The sequence below is a fragment of the Sparus aurata genome, chromosome 6 (genome assembly GCF_900880675.1).
Source record: "Sparus aurata chromosome 6, fSpaAur1.1, whole genome shotgun sequence".
In the NCBI taxonomy this organism is placed as follows: Eukaryota; Metazoa; Chordata; class Actinopteri; order Spariformes; family Sparidae; genus Sparus; species Sparus aurata.
This window is the reverse complement of record NC_044192.1, coordinates 33,034,357-33,061,791: the sequence shown is the minus strand read 5'-3', so window position 1 is coordinate 33,061,791 and position 27,435 is coordinate 33,034,357. Positions and strand designations below refer to the sequence as shown.

The window sequence follows — 27,435 nt, the reverse complement described above, 5'->3', positions numbered from 1 at the left end:
CGTCGTGATTTAGGCTCTCTATGGCTAACTGTGCTTTAATGGCTGGTCAGTTTCTTGCCACCTTATCTGAGTATGTTTATTGCAGACAAACTTATAATAAGCTAATATTGAATCAGTGTTGACAAGTTAAATGAAATATGGTTGGTTTTGGGGGAATTTGGGAGTCAACAATGCCTGTCGCTGTGTGTGTTTTATTGTACTACTGCAGTTAATTAATAATAGTATATAATAGTTAAAAGTTCATTTATAATATAATATAATATATATATACAAATATTATAATCTCTCTCTAATTTACATATTATTGAAGAGTTTACCTTTTTTTTTTTTTCAAGTAAGTGTGCTAATGTAGGGTACCACTGTAAAGTGAGACTGTGGCTGTTCAAAGTAGTTGAGCATGCGCTTTTGTGCGAATTAATGACAACAAATCACCTGGTAAGGAAGAAGATAGAAAAACTCCTAATGTCAGGTACTCTGTAGCAAAAGAGAAGAGCCTGTTGTGCAACAGCTTGCAGTAGGAGGTGAGGAGGACCATGTGTGAGCCCGCTCTCTGCTCCCGTGTGTGAATTTCTGTTTATTCACCACAGCACACAGCTGCCACATGTAGCTCTATCACTCAGCTGTTCACGACACATCGACTGCGTGCTGCTCCGTCTCCTCAGACAGGGTGCGCTGTGCCGCTCCCGGGGTGGTGCTCCGAGTAACTAAAGGTGTCCTCCGTCCGAGTTTACGAGCGATCCAGTTTGTGCCAGAGCCCCCGTCACCTTCGATGGAGACCAGCGCGGCGACGTGATGGTTGGCCTACAGGATGGCGGTGAATGCTAAAACCGTGGAACTTGACTGACACAGAGGCGTCAATGAAACAGCAACACATTTCAAAAGTGTGGTAACTCTAGCTAACAATGGTCAGCTGCGGCAGCCGACTGTTCATTCGTTGAGAAAGGGTGTGTTTTATTGCTTTCACCTCTCTGTAGCCTGCAGGAACAATGTATGTACAAATACAAAACAAGCCATTTTATTGCGAGTATTTTTTAACTATACTTGTACAAACATTTGTCTGTCCGAGTGGACTAAATACAGTTTGAGACGATGTATATCTAAGGTGTGTGTATTTAACAGGTGGAAGGTGGTCGTTTCATTCCACAAATATTTGTACCGGCCTTTTATAAACCCCAGAAATCTGTTGCATCATGATTTCGACGCACACTCCCACACACGCAAAAAAAAAAACACTAAGTGGTAAAACCCCACTGTCAGCCTCTTGTCTCGTGTCTCGCCACAATTGCAGCAAACCACAAAAGGCATTACAGCTCTCTGACTGACTGACGGACTGCCTTACTGTACATCTGGCTGTCTGGCAGACTGAGCGCGCACACACACACACACACACACACACACACACACACACGACGCACATGCCAACAGACATTCCCAATCAGTGTGGCCGCCACCACCCACCTCATCTATGCCATCATAGTGGCTTAATGAAGGACAGATCCCCACCGTCGCAGACCAGGAGTGGTTAGGGTTACACTTTCCGCGAAGGGGGAGCGGATTGAAACCAGCCTAATTCAAAGATATTGCAGGAGAAAGAACTAGAGAGCTGTAGGGGGGTAGCATGATATTGACAGAGACAGAAGTAGGGAAAAAGCTTGTGCCATGTGGTCTGCATTTCACTGTAATCCCTGTTCTAGCCCGGTGTTCCTGCCTCTGTTCCCTCTTCAGCCCAAACCCAATCAGGCGGTCGCTGAAACCCGAGCGGCCACTCTGGTTCTTCCCACAACCAGACGACCAGATTCCCAGCGCCGCGGGAAACGCGTCCATTAAGCGCTGGTTTATATACTGTACGCGGTGATATATTGCGCATAAATTATGTTCATAGGTGTCAGGGGTGCAGGGAAGGACCCCGGGGTGTAATGTAGCTCACACAAACAAGCACGCACACACACACGCTTGCACAAAATGCTGCACGGTGCACACTGTGGCCACATAATAATGCAGCTGAAAGACACGGGAAATGGACGATTTTATTGAAATATGTGTATGTCTGTCAGCGGGGCTGTGTGCGTGTTGTGTGCGCGCGTGTGTGTGTGTGTGTGTCACGGAGCTTGGTGGTGGAATAAGATCTGCTCCTTTTCACTTTCCATCCTTCTGTCCTCTCATGTTCTTTCTTTTCCTTCTGGGCAACATAGCTTTTGTGGCATTCTTTCTCTCTCTCTTTATCTCTCACACACACACACACACACACACACGCACACACACACACGCAAACACACGCAGTCCTTTTGAAAGAAGTGACAACAGTCATTTTTGACACAGCATATATTCCATATTAACATACATTCATAGGCAGTATAGTCTTCTTCAGTGTATAAGTCTTTACAGATCTACAGTATGTCTTTATAATGATAGCACGTTATTATAGGAAAGCTTGGCTTTATGGTGGTGGTACAAGACAACAATAGAGTCCTCACAGTGGCATGGGAAACTGTTTGTGTGTGTGTGTGTGTGTGTGTGTATGAAATGAACAGGGATGATTTCAATACGTGGTCGGATGTTTGTTTCTGCGGGGCGAGGGCTCTATGTGCGCTTGGAGAGAAAGTGCTTCAGTCATCATGCATGGCGAACATGCTCGGCAACCCTCTGGCGGACCCCTTTGTCGATGTGTGTGTTTACATTGTGTGTGTTTGCCGGCGCATGCACGTCTCTGCGTGTTTACTCGTGTTCGCATTAAGCCAACTTGCATTCGGCAGATGGCGACGTACGGGAGGGGCACGAGATCAACATGGATCCAGATGAGCACGCACAACATGATGCTCTGAAATGGTAACAAATCAAAAAAAAAATCGGATCTGGAAACTGTTCGGTTTATAAGGTTCCCCCCCCCCGTTGCAGGTAGCAGCTGTGGATGCACAAATGTCGTTTTGGAGCAATGTTTGCTGGGTATGTGTGTGTGTTGTGTGTCTCGTGCCCGTCGCCTGCCAGTGCTACGGGCCTACAGAAAAGACAGGAAGCAGCTGACAGTGGCTTTCACCTGTCCATCGTCATCCTCCCTCTGACCGATAGAGAGGGAGTGTGTGTGAGTGGAGCAGCATCAGGGCATTGCAGGGGGCAAAATAAACGACTCAGCCGCAGCTGAACCTCAGCGCAGCTCAGGAAGCCAATCGCAGTCAGTCCGTCTGCGATGCGTCCCTCTTTGTTGTTCAAGTCCGTCCTCTGACAGACTCTCCCTTTTTGACATCCAGCACTCGAAGTGAGTCCCCGAAGCAGCAGCAGCAGCAGCGGCAGCAGCAGCAAGAACAGAGGGGAAACCACCCTCCACTCGACCCCACCCACCCACCTGCCCACCCATGGGTCCAGTTTGTCCCTTATCATCACCACTCATCTGTCCCCTCCTTCCAGGTTCACCCCCCCCCCCCGTCAATCTCCTCAGTCTCAACAAATAAGTTAAACATTACAAAAATAAGAAGCATCAATGACAAAGCAAATATGAGAGTGATGGAGGGAGGCAGAAAGTGAAAAGACGCTTTCTACTCGAGAAGAAACAAACTGCCTCTGTAGCTTTGTAGGAAATCCCATGCATAATCTATTGATATCCATTACGGTGGCATAAAATGAATAGGATGACATTTGACCTCTCAGCCACTCAGTCTGTTTTCCGTTGACCAGTAGTCGGAGGGTGGGGGCGGTTTCAAGCAGGAGAAGATGGAGCTACACGAGTCGTCCTCGCTCCCTGGCCTTGGAGTAGCAGTGCGGGGCGTTTGTTTAGTTCATCAGCAGTGCCCTCTGTGCAACCCACTCCCATCACCGGCAAGTGTGCATCTCTACCATTTTGCGGCACTGTTTGCATTTGACGTAACAGCACCAGTGGAACTTACAGCTGCACCTGTCCACCACCTCCACCTCCTGCGTCTGGAAGCCGCGGCCGCAGCACATTAGCTCGCAGCCGTCGATGGCCTTTGAGGTTCTGTTACACTGGCGGCCCACTGTGCCCAGCATACCCGGCGAGCGTGGGTCATAGTCGCAGAAATCTGGACTCGGGTCCAGGTAGACCAGATCTTCATCCGTGTGAGGCTTGAACTGGGAGTTTCGAGGCACCAGGACTTTGGTGGTTCCCACCTTGCGCTGCTCCACCTCAGTGGCGCCGTCAAACTTCTCCTTGATGACGTTGCCCACCTTGCGGAATGGCGGCATGGCTTTCCAGCAGGTCTTCACCTCGCAGGAGCCCGACACACCATGACATTTGCACTCCACACGCATGTGTGACAGGATGGCCTGCAGAGAGGCCAAAGAACCTTTGGTTAACGGACAGAACTCGAAAGAATGTGATTACACTGCATATGTCTGTAGAGACCAGCTGCTTTGGATATCAGCATCTCTCAGATATTAGCTGTTTGTGAAGTTTAGTCTTGATCTTCAACGACCTGAGACTCAAGCGGAGTTATCGTAAATGACTTGAGACATGAACTTCAACTTGTATTGAATGACTTGATACTTGCCTTGGGCTTATTTTCAAAATGTCTTGAGACTTGAAATGGACTTATCTTGAATGACTTTAGACTTATCTTGGACTTGTTTTGGTTGACTTGGTACTTGACTTATCTTGAAAGATTTAAGACTGGACTTGGGCTAATCTTGAATAACTTTGAGACTTGACTTAAACTACTTTCAAAAGACTTTTCCCAACTTTAGAAATAAACTTTCTTCTCTTGAATTTGTTTGCGTTATCTCGTCACACTGTACGTTTTGAGTCCCCTCTGAATCAGAGAGAGGCTGAGTTGACGATCTTATACAAGTACAGGTTCAAGTTTTGTCTGGCTAAATTAGGATTTTTTGGTTCCTGTTAATAGGAGCCATTGGCTGAGCAACGACTTTATCCACAGTCACAGCTTCAACCAGCACAGCCTGCTGGTCATGTCAAAAGTGTCACATCATCTCTCCTTCCTGTTGTATCTGCATATTTGTCTTGTGTATTTCTCTGAACCTCAGATGTGGATCAACACACTAACTGTTCCTATGGATCTGGGGGAGGGCAAAATGTATTGCGAGCGAGAGCAAAAGTAGTTCGGGAAGAAAGATCCCACTACGACATGTTCACACAGTACAACAAGGGCAGCGAGTTACCTTCCTCCCAGCCTCGTTGTTGTGCAGGTTCATGAGAGCCCGACTGGACGACTGGCCTTTACTCCGCTCCCTCACGTCCACAAAGGACTGAGAAAATGCTACTCCATACGCAATGTTATCACTGCAGCCCGACCACTGGAACCCTATGAAAAGATGTGAAGTTAAAAAAAAAAGAGGGGGTCATGTTGATGGCACTGTCACCGGTCTGAGATACAGAGATAAGACAGCGCAGTTACTGTAATATGCAACCTGTGATATCTGTCTGGCTCTGTCAATAAAATCATTATTCATAATGTCACGCTGTTCAGTCTTTTTTTACATTAAAATGTACTGGATCACCTTCTGTTTCCTTTGCGTGTGTGTGTGTGTGTGTGTGTTTGTGAGAGAGAGAGAGAGAGAGAGAGAGAGACCTACCCTCTGGGCTGACTCCATGTACATTGTGGTCACAGCCACATTTTTCCAGCTCTCCGCTGCTGCAGGCTCTTGTGACCGCAAACGCCACACTGGCTGCTGAGATGGCGTACACAAAGGCTGCCTCACGGGTGCCTAACACACACATCACACACAAACACAGACGCACACCAACGCGGTCGTGTTATTTCATTATGTAACTCAGGAGACAAGTCATTCTAAATGGCAAAAAAAAACAGCGTGTGTGTGAGGATAACGAGTGCAGTCAAGTCCAAGGACGAAGGCCAAGATGTCAGCATGCAGGAGCCGGTTCAACCGCAAACAAATGGAAACAAGCTAAAAAATTTCAAAATACTTTAAAATGACGTGAAATGATCCAATAATCCATGCTCGGGTCCCAGTTTTCTAAAGAAACGCAGGTAGAAACGCTTGACAGATGAGCCTGTTGCACTGTCAGTCAGCTGTAGCGCTGTCCGTCACACGAGTGTCTCGTCCGTGTCCAGATGCTTGCCGGGAGATCTTCATTAGCGGAGAAGAGTATAAACTTACCCTGGGTGACCACCTTGCCAAACACAGGCATGGTCTCCAGAGTGGAGCAGTTCCATCGACGGTTGCGAAACTGGAACTGACACTCGTCTATAGCCAGCTGGGCTCCCCGACGCACCGCATCCATCACCTCCACACTGCGCTTACAGATCTGAACCTGGAGCGGAAACACACAGGAACGACATCAGCCACAAACACAGTGCCCATTACACTAAGAAAACACTATTTAATCCATCTCATAGATGCTGAGATATTTCACAGGACAGGTATAAATTTTGAATTCCTTGCGGCTTGGAAAAAGTTAGAGGATCGCCAAAGCCATTAGGATTCCAGTGACTTTGCGAATCCTTCCAATATTTGTTGAATTATTTCAGTCGGGGCCAAACTGTTGGACCGATCCGCTAATAGAATGAATTTGCCTTCCCTGGAGCCATGTTGTGTTGTTAGCATTCATATGCAGTATGAAAAAGGTTTGCATTCCCTAATCAGTTAGATTGTTCTATTTCTAGTTTTCACTGGAGAATATTGGCACATATAGTCTTTTCTTTTTTCTTGTCTTTTTTTCTGTCCATATCGGACGGCCAGACAGCTGGAAAAAGATGGGTGCAGATCCATTCTGGAAGAATAAACACCCAGAGTGGCATCAGATTGTTCTCTCATCTGGAGCAGTTTACTGACGGGAGGAGAACTCAGATGTGACTTCTTCACTTTTGAGTAAAGCTGTGCATTTCTCTGAGTTTGAACACTTTTGGAAACGTTAGGGGTAATGTATGTGCACAGCTCAACACAGCATTACATGTCTAGTCATCTTTAGAAACTAAAAAAAATAATAGTTCCATCGTTACATATTATATCTTCTCTCACAGACGGGTGTGTTAACTCTGTAAGTCTAGCAATATATACGTTTGTAATTCATCATCTACATGTTTAAGTCATCGTCGTCAGTAGGCCGAGTTGTGTACCTGTCGCTGGATGAGGCCTCGTAACCTCTCGCATGTCTCCTCGTCCCTGATGCTTCCCACTGACGACAGCTTGGCCAGATACCTGACGGACAAAAACACAACACAACAGGACCTTTAAGAGCGCAGTGAGAACACCATGGAGGTTGCAAATAAACATCCAGAGACGTGACTGGAGGTGCCAAATCTGATATGCAATATCCGATATAGAGGTTATGTATTATCTCCTCTATTGCATCACTTTGGGACAGCACAGTCACAGCTGATGTTCCCCTTTAATGATTGATGATTGAATTGGACGACGTCGTTCAGAAGAAGCAGAGCGCGTGTACAGAGGGTTGGTTCCCATGACGTTGTGGGAATGTTTGGTACAAATGTCTGGTTGTGAGCACACTGAGAGGAGGGAAAGTGGCTTATCATACACAACCACCTCCAGGCCAGACAGGTCAGGGAGATACACCACACACACACACACACACACACACACACGGTCTAAGACGTGTGAGAAAGTGGCATCAGTCTGGATGCCCCGACCCTCACACGTCCACCTCACATCACTTCAGTCTCATATCTCCAGTCCCAGCTGCACCTTACAGAAATAGGTTTTCTCATAAGCTGGCGGTGAGTCTCACAGCCCTGACCGCGTACTGTCTGCACTGCTCGTTTCAACAAATGTTGAGTCTAAAAAAAACCCTTTTGTTTTGTCAAGCAATAGAAAGTTCAGTAGTTTGTGAGATGCAATGACTCATTTCTAGTGCAGTCGCATATTAGAATCGTCTTCTTCTCTTTTTTTTTTTTTTTTTTCTTTCAAAGGAAAAGGTCCACGTTCTTTCTGAGATGAGAAAATTCACATTGCATTCGTGTTTGTGTGTCCAGGGACGGAGTCTTAGCACAGCATAAAGAACCTGGCCCAAAGTGAAAAAATGCCAACAGCGCTTAAACTCACTAATTAACATGACGTATGTTGCTTGTTGAACTTGCGCTGGAACAGAAGCGTATAAACAAGACTATCTTGTTTTAGGAGGAGTTACATGCTGGCGGTGTTGATCAGCAGGTGGTTGATAAGGACTGCGAGCAGCTTTCTGGAGGTTACCAGAGACCACAAACTGTGCTGACATACGTAGGTAATTCTCACACATAATTAATTCCAAAAAAAACACAAATTGTCCTTTTTACATTGCTGTGACGACGCAAACAAAATTCACTGATCTAATGAGTGAAATGTAGAGGTGCTGCTGGATCTCTCATCGGCAGTCTGATGCAGGATTTCCCAAACTCTTCTGTTTTTCTAAGTCTTTCTCGCTGCCTTCAGCCTTTTTCTGATTCAAAGCTTCCCTCCTTGCCGTGACAAACAGCCACATACTGAGAATCCAGAACGCCGTCCCTTCGATATCCTGCGTTTGTGTCGCGTTAAAGAGGATGTCACCGCAGTCACGTGCTGCATCGCTATGGTGATCAGCTCGGAAATCCTGCCAACTTTTAGGGAGGATTACCAGCAGTGGAAAACCCAATCAGGAGAAGTACCTGGCACCAAAACCGAGTCGAGCCGAGCTGCACCACGCTGTGGAGATGACACGGACTTTCTCATCTCACTCTTAAAAGCAACGCAATTAAACGGACTTCCTAAAGTGTTGAACTGTTCTGTTCAGGGATGGTAAAGAAACCACTGTGTTGGTTGACAACATCCAAAGTTCACAGTCAAAATAAACCCAAAAAAAACATGAAATCCAAGTTTCACATCTACATCAGATCGTCCACGGCCTGAAATGTGACTCTAGGCTACAGAGTGGTCCATGCTCACCTAATGAGAGGAACTAAAGCTGGCACCCACTGTGAAATGCTGCACCACAACTGCGTAACAGGAGTCTTGAAGGCATAAAGGAGAAATGTATGAATATTATAACCGGACTCTATACACACACACATGAATTCAGTATTTACAGGCTCCTTTGTGCAGCGGACGGAGTCTGAATATCAAAATGGCCCTGGATAATAAAGTAAAGCGAATTCCAACCAAATTAACTTTCAGGCTACCGTTCTGTACCAGCAGACATGTTTCTCCTTAAGGTTTTCTCGAGCTTGTTTTATGAGTCTCGGGTTATGAGTTCCCGAGACCACACATACCTCTGTAAAGCCCTGTTAGCCCGTCTCAATCAAGCCGTGGCACACGTCCAGACTGCACAGAGTCCTGAAGTCGGATTATTGACAAAGCTATAATGCACAACACAAAGTCCTGCTACCGATGTTTTACACCCGCTGATCGAACTGATGATAAATAATCAGGATGTCGTAAACCCGTCTACAAGACATCCGGATTATTCATCAGCCGAAGTAGCCGAACTGCATGTTTATCATTATGTTTAGTACTACGCGTGCATGTGGTAGTATAATAAGTCGTCGTCCCCTCAGAGGTCAAACAGCTCCTCCTCTCCATTCACCCTCTCATCTCCTCCTCTCAACACTTCAGATAATCGTTCTCCCTCCGTCTCTTTGATGGCCTTCTCTCGCTCTTCCTCTCGGGACAGTGTCAGTATTTTCGCACTCATCGCTCTGATAACCCTCCCCCCCCCCGCTCTCTTCCACTCCACCTCATCTCAGCCGCATCCGCTCCCACCTGCCCCCTCGGCGGTGACCTCACCCTCTCGTAAGTGTGACTCAGTTCGCTATATTTTCGCCTCGTGGACCCTCTCGTCGAAGGCTGCAGTAATCAGTAATTCGTTATCAACAACGGATTAAGAGTGCGCAAGGGGTCGCTTGTGTTGGCAGCGAACAGCCGACCGCTGCTGTCAGCTCCACGGAGCATTCAGTGTGTTTTAGCTCACTGAAAAACTGTTCGCCGGTCACACTGCAGCTTTGCCGTTTGCTCCACTCTCACGGCGCCATTTTTGACGGCGGCAGGCAGCCGTTTACGGAGAAAAAAACCCTGAAAACCAACTAGTAGATTATCTGCTCAACACCAAACAGCAGACAGACACAGTCAGAGAACAGCTGGTGAACACAGTGGAGAACTTGGGAGCTAGAGAGCCAGAACTTGCAGCTCACAACTTGTTGAATACTGGCTCTTTGGGTTGGTGGCTGGCCTGATCACTATCAACTATCAACTATCTTACACACTGGACCTTTAGCATTGTGAGATTTTCATAATTTCTCAGGGAACACAGCATGGAGAAAACAATCAGACGTATTACTGTGGCTGGTGTCTGCAGTGTGAGTGAGTGCAAGAGCAGACTGCTGGGTCTTGGCAGAGGTATGCGCTCTACTGAGATCCATTCTAGAAAGAAAACGGAGCAGGAGTGCCTCAACTAAGATACGAAAAGCGCTTTCAAAGTAGTTTTTCCCATGAAGGTCAGTGATATAAAAATGTGGAAAGACAACATCAAAAACAAGGCCTGCTAATAAAACTGTCCAAAGTCTCCGGATCAACGACATTTTTTTGTGAATTGATTTGCAGTGAATCTAAACTGTTGGCAAATCCTGAACCCCGCTGTCTGTCTCTCTCCGGCTCTCTGTGAGGTTATGTCTCCTCTGAAATCTACAGGTCCTGACCCCCCCCTTGGATCAGCCCCGCTCTGATTTACTCCACTGCAGTTACGAGCTTTCATCAAAGCCATGTGCGGCGTCTGATCCCTCTTTGTTGTATGGCGTAGCCTGCGGCAGGGTGCTGCGTCCTGCAGGGAGACCATCAGACGGCGATAAAAACAACCCAGGGAGAAAACGCAAGATGATGGAAAGCTGCTGTCTGATGGGCAACGCCGCGCTTACAGAGACAGTGTGGCATCCCGCTGCCCTGACAGTCACCCTGGAAACATTTAATAAACACTGGATAAGCTGTTATTCAGGTGATTTTCTGCGGTGTGTGTGTGTGTGTGTGTGTGTGTGTGTGTGTGTGTGTGTGTGTGTATACATGTGGGAAAGCTTCAGCACAGGCCTTGGGCGAGTGTGTGTGAGTGCCCTGTCTCACTTTATCTGTTCACTCTGCTGTGTGTACCCTTCGCTTCCCAGAGACGAGGTTAAAAAAACACCCCGACAGAGGAGTCAACCCGTACAAGGACACAGCAGCAAACACACACACACACACACACACACACACACCATCATCTCAGGTCTCATCCTCATTCCTCTTGCTCTCTCCGGCCTCTGGTGGTTGCGTGCTTAAATCCCAGGGGTCTAAGCCCGGTGGAGCCAGTGGTGTTGTGAAGGCTGCAACGTGTAATGCAACACAAACACGCAGCGGCCTGCGAACGCACCACGGTCCAGGTGGAATGCTCAGTACCTCCCACCCAGAGCCCCCCCACGGCCTCACGGGAGGCTGAAACTGCAAATAAGAGATAATTCTTAAATAGATGAGAGGCAGGTGGTTATCTCCAGACAGGAAACAAAGGACATGGTCAACATGGTGAACACCACACAAAAATGGTTTATATTTACGAACTGAAAATGCAGTAATCCCTGAATAATGCATTATGCATTAAAGAGAGAGAGACTGAAGTGTGGTTGAACGTTCTGAAAGCATGTAAGTGGGCCTTTGAGCTGCAAGTACCCTTTGAGTCAGATGTGAAGATTGAAACAACTCTCATGTTTATATTGTAAATAAGTGGTGTGTTATACTTTTGACAGTCTGAAGATGGAGCTGAGATTGAATTCGCACCTGCGATAACTGCCAGAAAAATAGTTCTGGTCCGGTTAGCCATTGTTAGCAAAACCAGCTGCTAACGATGCAGCATGTGGTATTTTGTGCACACCTGAGTGGCGTCCCCAGAGATATAAATTGGACAGTACTGTGTTTAAGACTGATTTGATTGGATACAAATAAGATATAAGTGCTAATAAACAGTATATTGTATACACACAAAACGGCTTTGACGATTGTTGATGCGCAGAGCAGCCATCTTGGATTTTAAAGGTCAGTGTTGGGGAGGCGTGTCAGGCTTTCCGGGTCAGAAAGTACGGCTCCAGGGGATATTCCAGCAGGGAATTCGGAAATTCCGACTTCAAATAGAACGCATCATGAGAACCGGCTAGGAAGCAGTTATCTTAGCTTAGCATTAAGACTGGTAACGCCTAGCTCTGTTCAGGGGCAACAAAATTCTCCCTCAAGCTCACTTATTAAAAGGCTGTTTCTACTCTGTTTAATCTATAAGAACTGAAATGGAAAAATGACACGTTGGATATTCACTGTCATACAGGTCGCCTGTTGTGTTGATTGGGATCAGTGACGACTTCAATGGTATCGATCTTCCCATCTAACTCTCAGCAGGATGCCAATAAGTGTATTTCCCTAAAATGAGTCAAAGTATTCCCGTTTCTCAAGCAAAAATTCTAGTTAATTGCTGATTTCTTCCCTTTAAAATGTGAGAATTGCCTTTTTTGTGTGCGTTGGTGACTATTTTTACTGACAGGACTACTCATTTTATAGAGTAAATAACAAATAAATGAATCATATAAAACAGCTCAGCCCTGCTGACAAGTAGTCTCTGATGACTTAAGAGAAGTCTTGAGGTGTCCTCTGTATGTTCTGTGTACAGTGCACAACACACGACACAACAGAAACAAGTAGAATTGCATTGATCTGATCAGAAAAACCTTTCCTTTGTACTTAAAAAGTCCTTTTTAAACCCCGGTTTTTACCTGCCTCACATGGTGCTGCACTGTCCAGCCTGAAGTTCATCTGATCCATCAGTTGTATGCCGTTACATCACTATAAAGGCAACTGAGCTGAGAGCCAATGGAAAGGGGAATTAGGGAAAGCAGAGGGAGACGTTCAGGGGCGGGAGGGAACAGAAAGCTTGACACATCTGCATGACTGTCTTGTGCTCCAGTGCACGTCTCAGCATCCATGCTCACACATATACACACACACACACACACAAAGTGACACAAATGCTCACAAACTGCAGCAGACTCACTGTGCCTCCATCACCTCTAGTGTGTATTTATATGAAAATATCCTCGTGTTTGCCTTTCCAGCACTGAGCACACAGCAGAGGTACACACTGACAGGTAAATATAGCGTGGATGGGAAGCGCGAGGAGGAGAGCTGCAAGAAAGAGTCTCAGAAACATCTTTTCTAGTGGAGCACTGTGCACAGACCTGCAGACACTGATGTAACAAGTCACTGTTCAGTGTCTGATGCATGGACAGTATTTTTCTTTAGCTCCATGCCAGTGAAGTGCACAGAAACCCCCATTCAAAATCCCATTCACTTCACTAGTAGAGACTCAGCAGGTAGCACAAATGTAAACTGCTCATAAAGACAGGTATGACCTGAGCTAACCCTCCCTGTCACCCCTGTGGTGGACACCTACAGTATGTAAAACATACAGTGGCCTGTAGAGGGCACTATTCTCTCAGTTTATCTTCAGCCACAAAACCACAGCACAGCACCGAGCTCTTCTTCTTCCCTTCTGAAGCTTTTCATGGCCCTCCTCCTAGCTTCAGATGATCACACTGCTCTGAGCAACCTCTGTCATGTCACATAAGAACACCAGCGTTACATGCACGACGGTTCAGTGCCTGAAATATGGAAAGACTGAAAAATCCTGTGTATAGTTCCCACTTTCCTAAAAGTCATCTTCGCACATCAAGAGAATTCTTCCATGAGTTTGGATCTTTAGTGTTTAACCAGCAACACGTTAAGTATGAATTTTGGCGAAATGCATCTTAACACTGAATATCTGCACATCTAGAAACCAGCATGCAGGTGAAACACCTGCGCGATGTCAACAAGTCCATAAAATGCCTTCGTAATCCACCCGAGTGAGGGACTGTTGTACAAGTCACATCCAAGAGGAGGTGACAGCAGACCTCAGTTATTTCCGATGGAAGAAATATAGTTCAGCAGTCGTTTCACAGAAAAAGTATTGAATGTTGAACCTGTTTGAAGGTGTCAACAATCCTCAGCATTTAGAAAATGTACCAAAATGTTGGTAAATCTGCCAGAATCAACAGTATGTATCATACATGGATGAAGCGCTCAGGCTAGTGTAGTCACGTTGCTGGAATTTGTAACTGTGATACAATACGGAATGATTGAAATTCAATAATACAACTTTGGAAAAAATAGAACATTTTTAGATTTTTATGAAAAGATAAACAAACCAAGGCTGTCTTTAAGAAGAACTGCATTCACTTCTGACTCAAAAGAGCGGGTGGATTTGGACCAAGGCGGCACTGCAGCGGAGTGTGTGCGTGTGTGTGTGTGTGTCAACTCACAGCTGGTACTGGTGTATCGATCCTGCAGATAACTGAAGCAGTTTCAAATAATCCGAATCGATATGTATCAGTGTGTTGATATATTCGACTGCAGCATCTCAAACACCGAAGTGAAGAGTGTGTGAGTGAACTTGACCTGTACGGTCCACTATGTTTAATCTACACTGTAAAACAAGATTTTCACAACACAGTCTTAAATAAGGGTATCTGATTGGCTGGCAGGTCGGCAGATGTGTAATGGAGGACGGACATTTTAGAGATTAACAGTGAATCAAAACAGTGATCAAAATACTGATATATGTGATAGGCCAATATCGGCTAGTGATGTCAGCTAACTGATCAGTCAGGCAATGTATTGAGGAAAGATTTAGAAGAGAGGAGAGAATGGGTGGTTCAAGACTCTGAGGGTGGTGGTGGTAATAATGGGTGGGTGTGTGGGTAATTGTATGGAGGACTAAATGGTTCTAATATTGAGTCATAACATTCAAAAAAGCCTCTATACAAAGGCTGCATACATAGACTTATGTAGTCAGTGACAAATCAAATAAACGTAGGTTGGAGAAAGATACGATGAATGAGGGGGAAGAGGAAAGCAAACATTTTTTCCATTCACTGTCTGACTCAGTTAATTTTAAACTAAGACACTGACGGAGTGAGTAAAACTGAAGCAAAGCAGGGAGAGAGGCAGAACAGAGCGATGAGAAGGCAAGGCGGCGAAAGTGAAAACTATCTGTTGAGTTCAATTAACACATTTACTGAGCAGCCAGAGGCTCACACTACGAGAGATTGTGTGTGTGTGTTTGTGTGTGTGTGTGTGTGTGTGTGAGGGTTGTGGTGTTGGCAGAGCATGTTATTTTTAGGGGGAAATGAGCTCTAGTGGAGCCAGCAGCATATAAATACACCCAGACACACGCGTGGGCACCTACACACACACACACACACACACACACACACACAAGCACACACACATCTTACACAAAAACACACTTTCAAACACATTTGGGAAAAGAGGCAATAAAAGGCATGAAATTAACCTCCTGCCTGGTGTTAGTGCCGTGGTCCCTAAAGGCGAGGAATCAATTAGTGTGTGTGTGTGTGTGTGTCAGTATAATGTCCATGCATACCAGCCTCATCCAACCATCTTTTTTTAAATGTCACTGTCCCCTAATTGTTTGCTTCCTCGTCATGTTTGGGTCTCTAAAGATCTTTCAGGTGATGTCACAAACACTCCGGCGGTGGCGGCCATGTCAGAGGTCTGTTGCTCTCAGGAAACAATAGCTGCGAACAGCTGATTGTTTCTAAATGCAGGACTTGGCAGGAGATGTTTCCTGTGCTGTGTACCTGTCACCATTTCTTCATTCAGGCAAAGTTGGCTTATTAGCTAGCTAACCATACGGCTGGAAATTGGTGCAAATGTATCATTACACCGAACTGACACAGGTGGGATTGGCACAGATGACAGCCATCAATGGTCATAACAGCTTTTGAGTGAGCAAGTCTCTGTATCTGTTTACAACCCTCCATTTTCAGGGTTACAGCTTTATGTTGTAAATGCACAGTATTCTCTCTGTAGTCTCTGGTGACTTTCTCAAAGCTGAACCATATTTTCTCTTTTTTTCCTGTTATAGGAGTGAGTATGATATTGCATGCTAACATGCTCACAATGAGGTAGTACTTTATAATAACCATCATTCATAAATGACACATTTTTAGTAAATATTTATGTGACTGTTAAGAAACAATAAAATTATGTGTAAACCTCATATAAGCTATTGCTTATGGTAAAGTTGCAGCTGATGTTTATAATACTGTGCAGTTTATCTATAAACATTATTAGGACGGCCTGATGTTGATAAACCTTTACAGTCGTTTAACAAATGTTTAAAAGGCACTGCATTGTTCGTTAACAGTCAAATAATTACTATCTACTGTTTAATTAACAATCAATGTACCATTAATTATTGATTGTTAATATAAAGTGTCTAACATGCAGATGTTAAGCAGTTACAGTGTTTCACATGCAGCATTTGTACAGCAACAAGGACAGCTGAGACTGATGGAAATCTTATGTCTTGCAGGTATTTGGTCAGTTTTTATTCAATTGGATGAATTGTAATTTTAACCTCATTATAGCGGAAAAGTAAGAGGACTATCAAAGTGATTGTGATTCATCCTCTGGGGACCATGAATGCCTATACAAAATCTCAATCATCCAGTTGTTGTTGAATTATTGGCACTGCCATCCATAAAGCCATGCCACTAACACGGCTAGAAGGAATAACTTTGTTATCCAGATAGATTGCAAAGGGTTCAGAAGCTAACGTGTGGTTTGGATGTATGAGAAGATAAGCTGGCTGGTAAAACTGAAATCATTCATAGGCAGAGGGCAGGTTTGGACATGCACCATTTACACTCCTGCTTACTATTTACACAGTTAACACACATGTATCAACTGTGTGTTGTACACAAGTATGTGTTTATAAAGAACTCTCTGTGTACCGGCCTCTAATATTCAGCATGGTTCTCACCTATTGGCTACCGACTACTAAACAGAATACCTTTCTTTTATAACTTTAAACCGCCTTAAACTTTTCATTTAAACTGAGATGCTATGTGTGTGTCAAGTCACTTAAAGGGATAAAGTGGCGGTGAATGTTACCTTAAATATTATTAAATTATTATTATTATTACACAAAGTTTGCACTTTCATTACTCCTGGACACAGACTTGAATTAAGGAACTCCTAACCTTGTCTGGCTTGTGTTAAGCCTGTATCTCTCTACACTCTGCAAATTGTCATGATTAAGCTATAGGCAGTTCCTGTTAATGGATGCACAGACATATGGAGGACCAAACCTGACATAAGTATAAATACATAAATAAATGCATAAATGCATAAATAAATACATAAATAAATAAATACATACATAAATAAATGCATAAATAAATAAATAAATGTATAAATAAATAAATGCATAAATAAATAAATGCATAAATAAATGAATAAATAAATAAATGCTGAAATAAATGTATAAATAAATAAATAAAAGTATAAATAAAAGAATAAATGCTTTTTATTTATTTCTACATTTCTGTTCACCTACATTTATTTATTTCTGTATTTCTGTTCACCTACATTTATTTATTTCTGTATTTCTGTATTTCTGTTCACCTGCATATATTTATTTCTGTATTTCTGTGTCCATATGTAAATGAGGAGGTAGGAGGTCCTAACCTCAGTCAAGAGCATGATTGGTCAAATCGGAGAGCCAGACAAAAGCAAACGATTCCTGATCTCAAGCCTCGCTCTCTGTAACGTTGTAAAACAGCTCCAGTTAGCTTAATGGCCTCGACCAGTGTGACAGGTTAACTGGCGTTCATTTTTAACTTGCGAGGGTCCTAGATGTGCTGGTGGTGTGGTTTGAGAATCCTGTCTGGAGAGCCATGTCCGCTAACGAGGAAAAACATTCTGCTCATCGCTCCAAGTCATGTATATGTGTATTCGTTTTGACGTGGCTTGAACACTTCTATCCACACGGAGAAGCCAGGGCTGCGACTTGCAAACCACTGCTAGACGAGCGCTACAGAGCACAAATCGTCCAAAAGTGCATGTTGTCAGTCTCGTATCTTTGTCGTGAATCTCTGTACTCTCAAACAACTCATGTGTGGAACAGTATTAAGCATTTGTTCACGCTGAGCGGCTCAAGAGCGGCATGGACACCGCTGTTAGCAGTTAGCTGCTCGCTGTAGCGCTAAGAGCGTAGCGTCCCGGTTAACTGTTGACACATGTTACCACCGAGAGTGAGATACATGTCTGGGCTTTCCTATGAACCATTGTCGCTACTGGTGTTTGTATCACGGGTTGATCTGGATGTCTCACGATTTGCCACAGCTGATTGACCTCACGCTGAGCTCGGGCTGGATGTCAACGTACTCTGCAGACTGTTTGACCAGCAGGCTGTATGACAGTGTACAGTTTTCACACTGACTTAGCTTCAGCTTAATAACGATGTATGCGGCTCGGAACGATGGCTTTAAGCGACCATTTAAACAGTGCGGAATGAAAAATACCCGATGGTAACCGGTGTCACAAGGTAGCCTGGACGCTGCGCTACAGCGTGCAGCTAACAGCTAACATAAGAGCTAAAAGGGGTCTCCACTATGCTCTCGAGCCGCTCGGTGTGAACAAATGCCTCAGCCTGTTCCACCCATGAGTTATTTGAGAGTACAGACATTCACGACAAAGATATGAGACCGACAACATGCACTTTTGGACGATTTGTGCTCTGTAGCGCTCGTCTAGAATACACATATACATGACTTGGAGCGATGAGCAGAATGTTTTTCCTGGTTAGCGGACATGGCTAAGGACCCCTCTCTCTCCAGATGGGATTCTCAAACCACACCACCAGCACACCTGGGACCCTCGCAAGTTAAAATGAACGCCAGTCAAATTCATAACTAAACCAGAGCTACATGAACAAATGTCAACAACTGCAGCTAACAGTTAGCTGAGCAAGCTTGCTGGTAGCCAGCAACATTCCTGTACAGTGTACAGGAATCAGCGCTGCTAGTAAGGCAGAAGTAGTGGACCCTCATCGAGCACACTCCTGTAACCAATCATGCTCTTGACTGAGGTTAGGACCTCCTACCTCCTCATTTACATATGGACACAGAAATACAGAAATAAATATATGTAGGTGAACAGAAATACAGAAATACAGAAATAAATAAATGTAGGTGAACAGAAATGTAGTAATAAATAAAAAGCATTTATTCTTTTATTTATATTTTCATTTATTTATTTATACATTTATTTCAGCATTTATTTATTTATTCATGTATTTATGCATTTATTTATTTATGCATTTATTTATTTATACATTTATTTATTTATTTCAGCATGTATTTATGTATTTATGTATTTATTTATGTATTTATTTATGCATTTATTTATCTATTTATTTATTTATACTTATGTCAAGTTTGGTCCTCCATACAGACGACCATCAAGGGACTTACTTACTTTTGATACTGTGTTAAACTTCAGGAGTCTCTGCAGCATTTTGGGGTAATAAGGAGCCTCTCATTTCTAAGATTTCTAAGTGGATTCATGGACATCTCAGTGGAGGTCTGAGTTATCCTTGAGAAGTCAAACTGAATCCAAAAATATGTGTATCGTGGCTGAGTGTTCAGATTTGAGTTAAGACTCCAAGATGTGAGTGTGATTTTGGCACAAATTATGGCAATCGGGTGCGAGGGGTTTTTCTAATGATCCCCTCTGATCAGGCATTAATGCATACATAAAACATTCTCTGATGGGTGTCTGACATGGTTTTTTTCAAGAAAGAAAAGGAAATGTGCCACATTAAAAATGCTTAAAACGAGCCCTGCTCCTTCTCCCTCATTAATTAGTACCAACTAATTAATACCGGAACATATCAATGTGCTTCGAGGCCCGCCTCTTAAAATCAAATTCTTATTGAGCTTAGAGAAAATTCACACTTTGAGAGATACATTTGAGAACTGCCTTCTAGTGTCAAACTCAACTACATCGTTATAAACACTGAAGCTCAAACAGGAGGACTTTAAGTGCTTCTCACTAGCTTCTGTGAGCTGAGTGTCACAGCCAGTGCTTCAGTCTGAGCTGCTGTTGGTGAGCGGGACAAACAACAACTGACTTCCAAGTGTTTTTAAAACCAGCGTCTGCACCTGTCTCTGTCACCTCAGCAGCGTCTTCTCCTCAGGCCTTTACTTTGAGTCAATTTGCATATTTTCAAGACATTTTCTGAGTTTTTTTCTGCTGCTGCCATGTTTGATTTCCTCACTACCCAATGCAACTGATAGACTCTGCCGTATACATTCAGAAATGCAATCAGCTGTTCACAGCCATTGTTACCCAGGACCACAAGCCCACCAACATGGCCGCCGGAGTGTATGTTATGTCTCCTAAAAGCCCCGTGCACCTCTCTGTGGATCTGCCAGAGCTGTCTCTCGTCTTTCAGCAACCCAGGTGTTTCCTCGTCACCCCGAGCTCTCCTGGCGGTAATCTGGTCATCCTGAGCGACTCCCCGCGGCTCCGACTGTGTCACGATAATTGCACGCGTGCCGGTGACAAGAGGGCCTGAAATAACATGCCGCAGCTTTACCACATTCATGCGTTTGTCCGTGTGTGAAAGAAGAGTTAGGCGCCAGCGTGCAGAGCAATGCCAAGGTCTCTGCTTTCTCTGGTTACCCATCAGCTGCCCTCTCTTTAGCACCGCACCATGGCTGGTCCAGGACGTATGCATGTACATCCACACACGTACACACTTGACACACACAAAGACTCTGAAAGACAAAGAGAGACACGCGGGAGGGGACGCAAGAAAGAAAGAGCCACTGACAAGACGCTGAAAGTTTAGAGGGAGAATCGTTATAATTCTGCCCAAACCGGAACATTTTGTAATAACGAATAGTGAACTTTCAGCCATGTTGGTTTCCACACTGCGGTTGCTCTGCTGCCGTATCTTTTGCTTCATGTTGACAGTAGCAAATGGCATCCAAAGCTGAACCCACTGTTCCCTACTGAAAGTGAAATGTTTAAAAAGCAAACACTCCACTCTTTCTAGGTTTTAAAGGGCATGAGCTTTCTTGAGCAAATAAATGAGGATTATAATCCTTTCTCCGGAGCAGATTCATGACAGTTTAACCAAACAAATAAACGAAACCAACGGCGCTTTCATTTTTGGTCTCTTCTTTAGACACATGCCAGATGTAATCCTTCTTTTGCCACAGCGGCGGTGAGAGTAATTATTTACGGCCACAAGGGTTTTTCATATTCGTGGGTCAGTGTCAAAGGTTTCTTGACTTTGTAAGTAACCTTTGAGAGAGCATTTGAGTCACATTTGATTAAGCATTAATATCAAAAACAGTCCTTGTAGTGATGTGGTAGAAATGAGACATAGGGCTCGGTTTTCATATCGGCAGGGCCTGTCTGCTCAATGGATCACCAGAGTCACCAGGATTCATCTCAAATCATGAATGTTTGTACCAAATTCCATGAAAAGTCAATGGATCATCAAGGTGAATTAGTGCAATAGCTGTTGAGACATTTCCATCTGGATCAAGTGGTGCATCAACCAACTGACCAACAGGGTCAATGCCATCCCTTCAGCCATGCCGCCAACATTTCTAGGAGACTTTCCTCTAAGAAAATCAACAGCACCAGCTGTTTCAGCAACTGCACCCAAATGACATTTGTTTACACCGAATCGACAAAGCCCTGCAGCTGCCACAGGAGTTAGGGTTCTTGTCCGTCGGGAGCAAAGTAGGAAATCAGGTGACATTATTATGTTTGTCTAACCTTAACTGAGTAGTACTTGAATCCAAACCACGATGTTTCCCTGAACCTTACCAAGTCGTTCTGTGCCTTCACCTAATCAAACTTTGACCACACTGGTGCTGTGGTTGGCCACTCGACACCATGGAGATGACTCCAACGTTTGCACTGGGTTTATGAGCATACTGGCAAATCAGAAAACATTACTGCTCAACTTCTTAAGGAAAATCAAAAAAGGCTATATGCCGGAGCCAGGTCCTCGTCAGCTTTCACAGAGGAGTAACAGAAAGCATCCTGACTGGAAACATCACAAACCGGCATGGCTTGTGCACGGCCCGGGACAGGAAGTGTTCTACAGCGGGTGATTAAATCTGCCCAGAACATCATTGGTACCATCTAGAGAGCGGTAGTGACATTGGTGAGGTGAGATGTCTACACAGAGCCCAAAGGATACTTAAAGCCAACACCCGCCCAGCCACAGTCTGTTCACCCTGCTGCCGTCTGACAAAAGATACAGAAGTATCCACTGCCATACCACCAGACTACAGAGCAGCTTCTTTCCCCGGGCTGGGAGACTCCAGAACTCATCTCAACACTCCACTATGAATAGTTTGAATAGTTGAATAGCACAAAAAAGAATTCTGTTGAGTCAGTACATTTCTTAATTATTTGATTTTTGATTGTATGCATTCACACACAGCAGACACACAACGTCCCTGCCGCCTTTGTAACTGTCTGTGCATATGTCTCTCTGTGAGTTTGTGCCTGGTTGGCGCACTGGGAGTTCTTCTCCGGTCAGCGTGGTAACGTCTGCGTGTGTGCCACTGTTGGGAAACATGCCAGCTGACACGCTTCATCAAAAACAAATCACACACTTACTGAAACTCCGAAGACACACACACACACACACACACACACACGGCAGACCTGGAGCGGCGTGCCGTGCAGGTGCAGCAGAACCAGTCGGAGCAGGGTAAAAGGAGGAAGAGGAGGAGGAGGAGAAGAAGGGTGACGACGGACAAATTAATGAAAAGTAGCATTCAAATCCCCATTCAGCAGCGGGACACTAAACATGACTCAGCAGCCACAGAGATTTGGCAAAGTGATCACATCCTGGCTCACGGGCTAAAGGTGACAGGCACAGGCAGAGCCACAGGTGAGGTAAACAAACAGGCTGCGGTTTGATGTGACGTAAGAACAGCTGAGAGGTGTCAGAAACATTTGAGCTATTCTGAATCATATGCAGTGAACACAGAGAGACGACCTGTCAACAATCCGGAACTGGAGCTTCAGCTAACAATTATGTCCATTATCTTCCCAGTGCGCTCATGATTAATACGTTCAGGATTTGATCTATGAAATGTCACACAGTAGAGGAAAACGCCTCCCACGATTTCCCAGAGCACAAAGTTAAGTATTCAAAGTGCTTCTTCTTTTGATGAACGGTCCAAAACCCCCTGAAGGTATCTGGATTGCAGAAGAAGACAGACGAGAGGTCAGAGCCAGTTAATTTATTTAACAAGGCGATAAGCAAACATAACTGAAGACTGTCCAACACATTTCTTAACCACGCGTTCAGTGTGAATTTATAATCTTGCAAATACTCGCTATTTTTTTCAGCTTGGACGACACTGGTTTTAATATTAAATCAGATTTATATCAAGTGTGCATTAAGTGTCATCTAATTCATGGAAAAGCTACAAGGACTGATACCCAATTTGTTTTTATTTTTCATTTTCTATTTTATTTTTTATTCAGATATCCATGTATCGGACAATATGTATTTGCAACAATCCCTTGAATGAGGTTATCAAACACTTTTGACAAAGATATGTAATAGAGGCAGGATATTTTTCAGTTAAACAATAAACTTCACTGTCAAAAATGAAATCCATGCCCTGAAACAGTAAACTATGCCGGGAATTTAATGATTCTAAATATTATAACCTCTACTTAAAAAACTCTTCATATCCCTGCATATCAGACGATATATATGACAATGCCGATATATATGTGAAAGCCCAATACTGACCAATAATATCAGCCAGCCGATATATCGGTCGGGTTGGGAACACACTTCCATGTTTGTGAGGAGGTCATAGGGACTGACAACAACACAACCATCGCAGACATCAGATTAACGTGCAAAATGATGTATTACGTATGATGATGATTAAGGTTACTAAGCACAGTATTAGCCTGCATCACAATCAAAGCAAATGATAAGCCGATTTATCAAAATGACTTAAAGCTTCTCACGGCTCATTGCAACGCTCTGTCAATGTTATTGGTAGGATACAGTTTCTCCACAGTAATCAGCCCACAGGACTGAAATCTTGACTGTGTGTAATAGTGTGACTATCTGGACTACAGGGCTATTGTATTAACACATGTTCAAAGCAGCCACACTCACAACTACTGTGACAATATCGTATTACTATAAACGCATGATGGAAAAAAAACAATTACAGTGCTGCTGTGTGTATCAGTCAGTGTTCAGATGAAGGTTTGTCGCTGTCTTTCAGCTCTGTCACTCCTTCACGCTGCGTGTCACGAAGTGTAGACGCAGAGCAGATGCCAACGACACCACATGGCACGCTTCCAGCGAGAACAGGAAGTTAAAGGACTGAAAAACAAAGTCGGAGCAGGCCGACTCTTTGATGAGACGCGCAGTGCCAGTTCCTGATTGTCACTATTGTCAAAATGCAATGCAAGTGGCCTGATTACAAACAAACTGACCACAAACAGCTTGAGCCGTGCATGGCTGGCCCTCTCTCCACCTCATTTCATTAAGACATCTGATTTACAGTGACACTCGTAAAAAAAAAAAAAATGAATATATGACATGTGAGTCGTAGTGAGCAGTTAGCTGACATGTGAGAGATGGAGGAAAACAAACAGCAGCGATACTTTGAGGCGTTCCTTTGGCTGTTGAACAACTGTTCTGAGCAGTCTCGGTATGTGCAGCAATAATGTGTCTCCTAATTGCCCTTCCATCCTGTGACCCTGAGTGTACCTGCTGCCGTGTGGAGGTGAAAGTGAAGCTGGAGGGATTGTGGAGGTGTTGAGGGCTGACATACAGCAGCCCCGCGCACATTCTCCACAACAGTGCAGTCCCGTCGAGCAGACTGGCAGCTCGGCAGCCTGCCTGTACATGTCTGCAGAGCTGCTGCTGTCACCACGCCTTCAGCCCCGAACAGCACAATTAGCCTGCACTCAGTGACAGAGTTCAAGGTAGGCAGAGCTGTTTGTCGAGGCTCTAATTTGATTTATTCTGACGAATCTGTCAGCAATATCAGTTAGGCCGCGCGCAGCCCTATCCAGATGTAAACACACAAGGCCGTGCTCATCCTTTTACAAATCTGACAAAATGTGTGAACACGGGGGAAATAACTAAGTGAAAGTAGAGATATGGAAGTGAACACACAGTCACTGTTTGGCACAGCAGTAACCTTTTTATGTGTCACGTCTGGTATTCACACCGCGGGAGCGTCGACTCTCTGCAGAACACAAAAGGTTCTCCCTAACTGATGAGCGCCGCTGGTTAATTTGCAGAAGTTAAGAGGAATGAATGGCAGCAGAAAATGGAGCGGAGCCTGCGGAGGAATGCAGAAACCCACCTAACCACCTCCCACAGGCTGCCAGCCGGGAGAGCAGGCACACACATGCGACCCGACCGACCAGCCCCAGGAAGAGGTGGCACCGCACTCCTCGGCTACAGAGTCACGCTGTGTGTTCCCCCTCCGTCTGAAGGCTCCGACATCCCCCACATCACATCAGCACACCTACAATGAAATATTCTGCTGCGGGTTTGCCGTCCGTCTGTGAGCTTGTCGTGACCTTGTTGAACTTTTTCGCTTTTCCCCCTCATCTCCTACATTTGTACCGTCACCTCGCCTGCAGACTTTAATGGGCAATGAGTGGTCATGTGTATTTTCATTTCAATATTTTTTGTATTACTGTATATGTTGGGAGATCTAGGGAGGATTTAAGGATGCAGGTCAGGATTTTATTTGTGCGCCTTTGAAGGATTTTAAAGTGATGAACTGTCTCTTACCATTTACAAGAAAATAAGCAGATTAAAGGTGCATTATTTAGTTTTTTGGGAAGAAATGTTAACCAGAAGAGAAAAGTCTGCATCCGCAATGATTAAATTAATGTCTGAATATACTGAATAATGAACTGCACTCGAAGGACAACACAATGTCAGACTGTTTCACTTTGTTCATATTTGCAGGACCCGTCTGAGCTGCCGCCTTTCTAGCTCTCTGAGAACAGCATGTTTAATCAATAAGGGGAACATGTTCATCACATAGTTTGAATTTCTTTTCCAACAAAAAAAAAAACTACATTGTGCATCTTTAAGTTTTAAAAATATAATTTCCAAACTCTTCTGAAGGAATAGGGCTGAGAGTTACCAAGGCAAAACTTTTCTTTTTTTAAAAAAAATATACGTGTATTATTGTCTCATTTCCACATGCCATATAAAATGTTATTTTCATACATAAAACCTCTTTCACACATGCAAAATTTCACGTCATTTTCAATCAAGAATATGAGGTTTCACCTTTATGGAAACCTGCACCTTTCCAAATAGAACATGTGCTTTTTCACTTGCGGCTAACTCTTTCTGTAGGGGGGATGTTGGTAAGTTATTAAGTCAGGGAGTGTGTGTGTGTGTGTGTGTGTGTGTGTGTGTGTGTGTGTGTGTGTGTGTGTGTGTGCGTGCGTGTGTGTGTGTGTGATGGTTAACAATTAACCTGCGCGGCCACTGAGCCGGAGGGAAAGGGGACAGGAGAAGATGAGCGGACATGTGAGGATGAGGAGGGACAGGAGGAGAAGGAGGTCAGGTGAACGACAAGGAGAAAAGTGAGGGATGAGGGTCCGCTCTCTGAGTGGAGGATGAGAAAGTCCAACTTACAGCCAGTTACTCGCGTTGGCCGAGAGGAGCGCGCAGCAGAGCATCAGGACGCACCGCAAAACATATTCCTCGGTCATCTCGAGAGGGAGGGAGGGGAGGCCGGTGAGAGCTGAAATAATCCCGAGGTGGACAGGGGCTCGGCGGCGAAAAAGAAGCGGCTGCGGGTTCCGGGGAAGGCTGTTAATCCATCGTCCCGCATCCAGTGGCTCATCCACCGGGGAGGCGCGCAGCTTCACGGTCCGTCCGTCCCGGTTCTCCCGTCCCTCCCTCTGTCACTCCGCGCTCAGAAGGGACGGGGAGAGAGGAGGGAAAAGAGGGATGCTAAAAATACGATCAAAAAACTGTGGAGCCGCTCGGGGCTGAATCGGAGCCTTCTTCTTAATCAACGTGTTTGCTTTCCTTCTCCAGCTGCGCGTTGACGCCAGCCGAGAGAGCGCGTGGAGAGGCGAGTCCAATCAAAACCAAGACGGCACGAGCCGTGAGGAGCTTCTTCCTCCTCTCTCTGTCTCTCTCTCTATCTCTCTCTGTCTCTCTGGAGGCTGCTCACCCGCTGCCGGCTCCGGCTCTGCTGTCTGTCAGCGCGCCGCGGGCTCTCCGACTCTCCCCGGACACATGCACACACACTCTGAGCGTAAATACGCACGGGTCCTCCTCACACGGCACCGTCTCTCGGTGAGTCTGGCTGAGGAGAGAGTGTGTGCGCTGACTTTAGCTGAGGGGCGGCGCGAGGATATAGAGGTATGGCAGCGAGATGGGAGTTTTTTGGGGATGAAGGAGGCGGGTTTTACAGCGCTGCTAAGGTAGCGTGTGTGTGTGTGTGTGTGTGTGTGGGTGTGTGTGGACGGGACAATGTGTGTGTTTTAGAGGTCTCCTGGGAGGATGCAATAGCGCAGCCATTCACTAATGCCCTCCCCAGCCGCCCCTCCACCTCCTCTCCAACA

The 27,435-nt window shown here is 44.9% G+C and overlaps 1 protein-coding gene across 1 annotated transcript; it reads right to left on the bottom strand.

Moving 5' to 3' along the window:
- Positions 1-3,396: 3,396 nt before the first annotated feature.
- wnt4 (wingless-type MMTV integration site family, member 4) lies at positions 3,397-27,214 on the bottom strand. The gene is made up of 6 exons (XM_030418745.1): positions 26,495-27,214; positions 7,044-7,125; positions 6,085-6,238; positions 5,539-5,670; positions 5,125-5,267; positions 3,397-4,275 (listed from the first exon to the last, which is right to left on the bottom strand). Exons 1-6 carry the CDS (start codon positions 26,569-26,571, stop codon positions 3,805-3,807), a joined length of 1,059 nt encoding a protein of 352 aa, XP_030274605.1. The 5' UTR covers positions 26,572-27,214; the 3' UTR covers positions 3,397-3,804.
- Positions 27,215-27,435: the final 221 nt, after the last annotated feature.

Bases quoted from the DNA above. Each gene is read 5' to 3' on its own strand.
- wnt4 (XM_030418745.1), bottom strand. From the start codon at position 26,571: ATGACCGAGGAATATGTTTTGCGGTGCGTCCTGATGCTCTGCTGCGCG. The intron at 5,268-5,538 runs GTAGGTCTCTCT...ATCTTTTCATAG, and splicing joins ACATGGAGTCAGCCCAGAGG to GGTTCCAGTGGTCGGGCTGC. The intron at 4,276-5,124 runs GTAACTCGCTGC...GCCTCTCTGCAG, and splicing joins ACAACGAGGCTGGGAGGAAG to GCCATCCTGTCACACATGCG.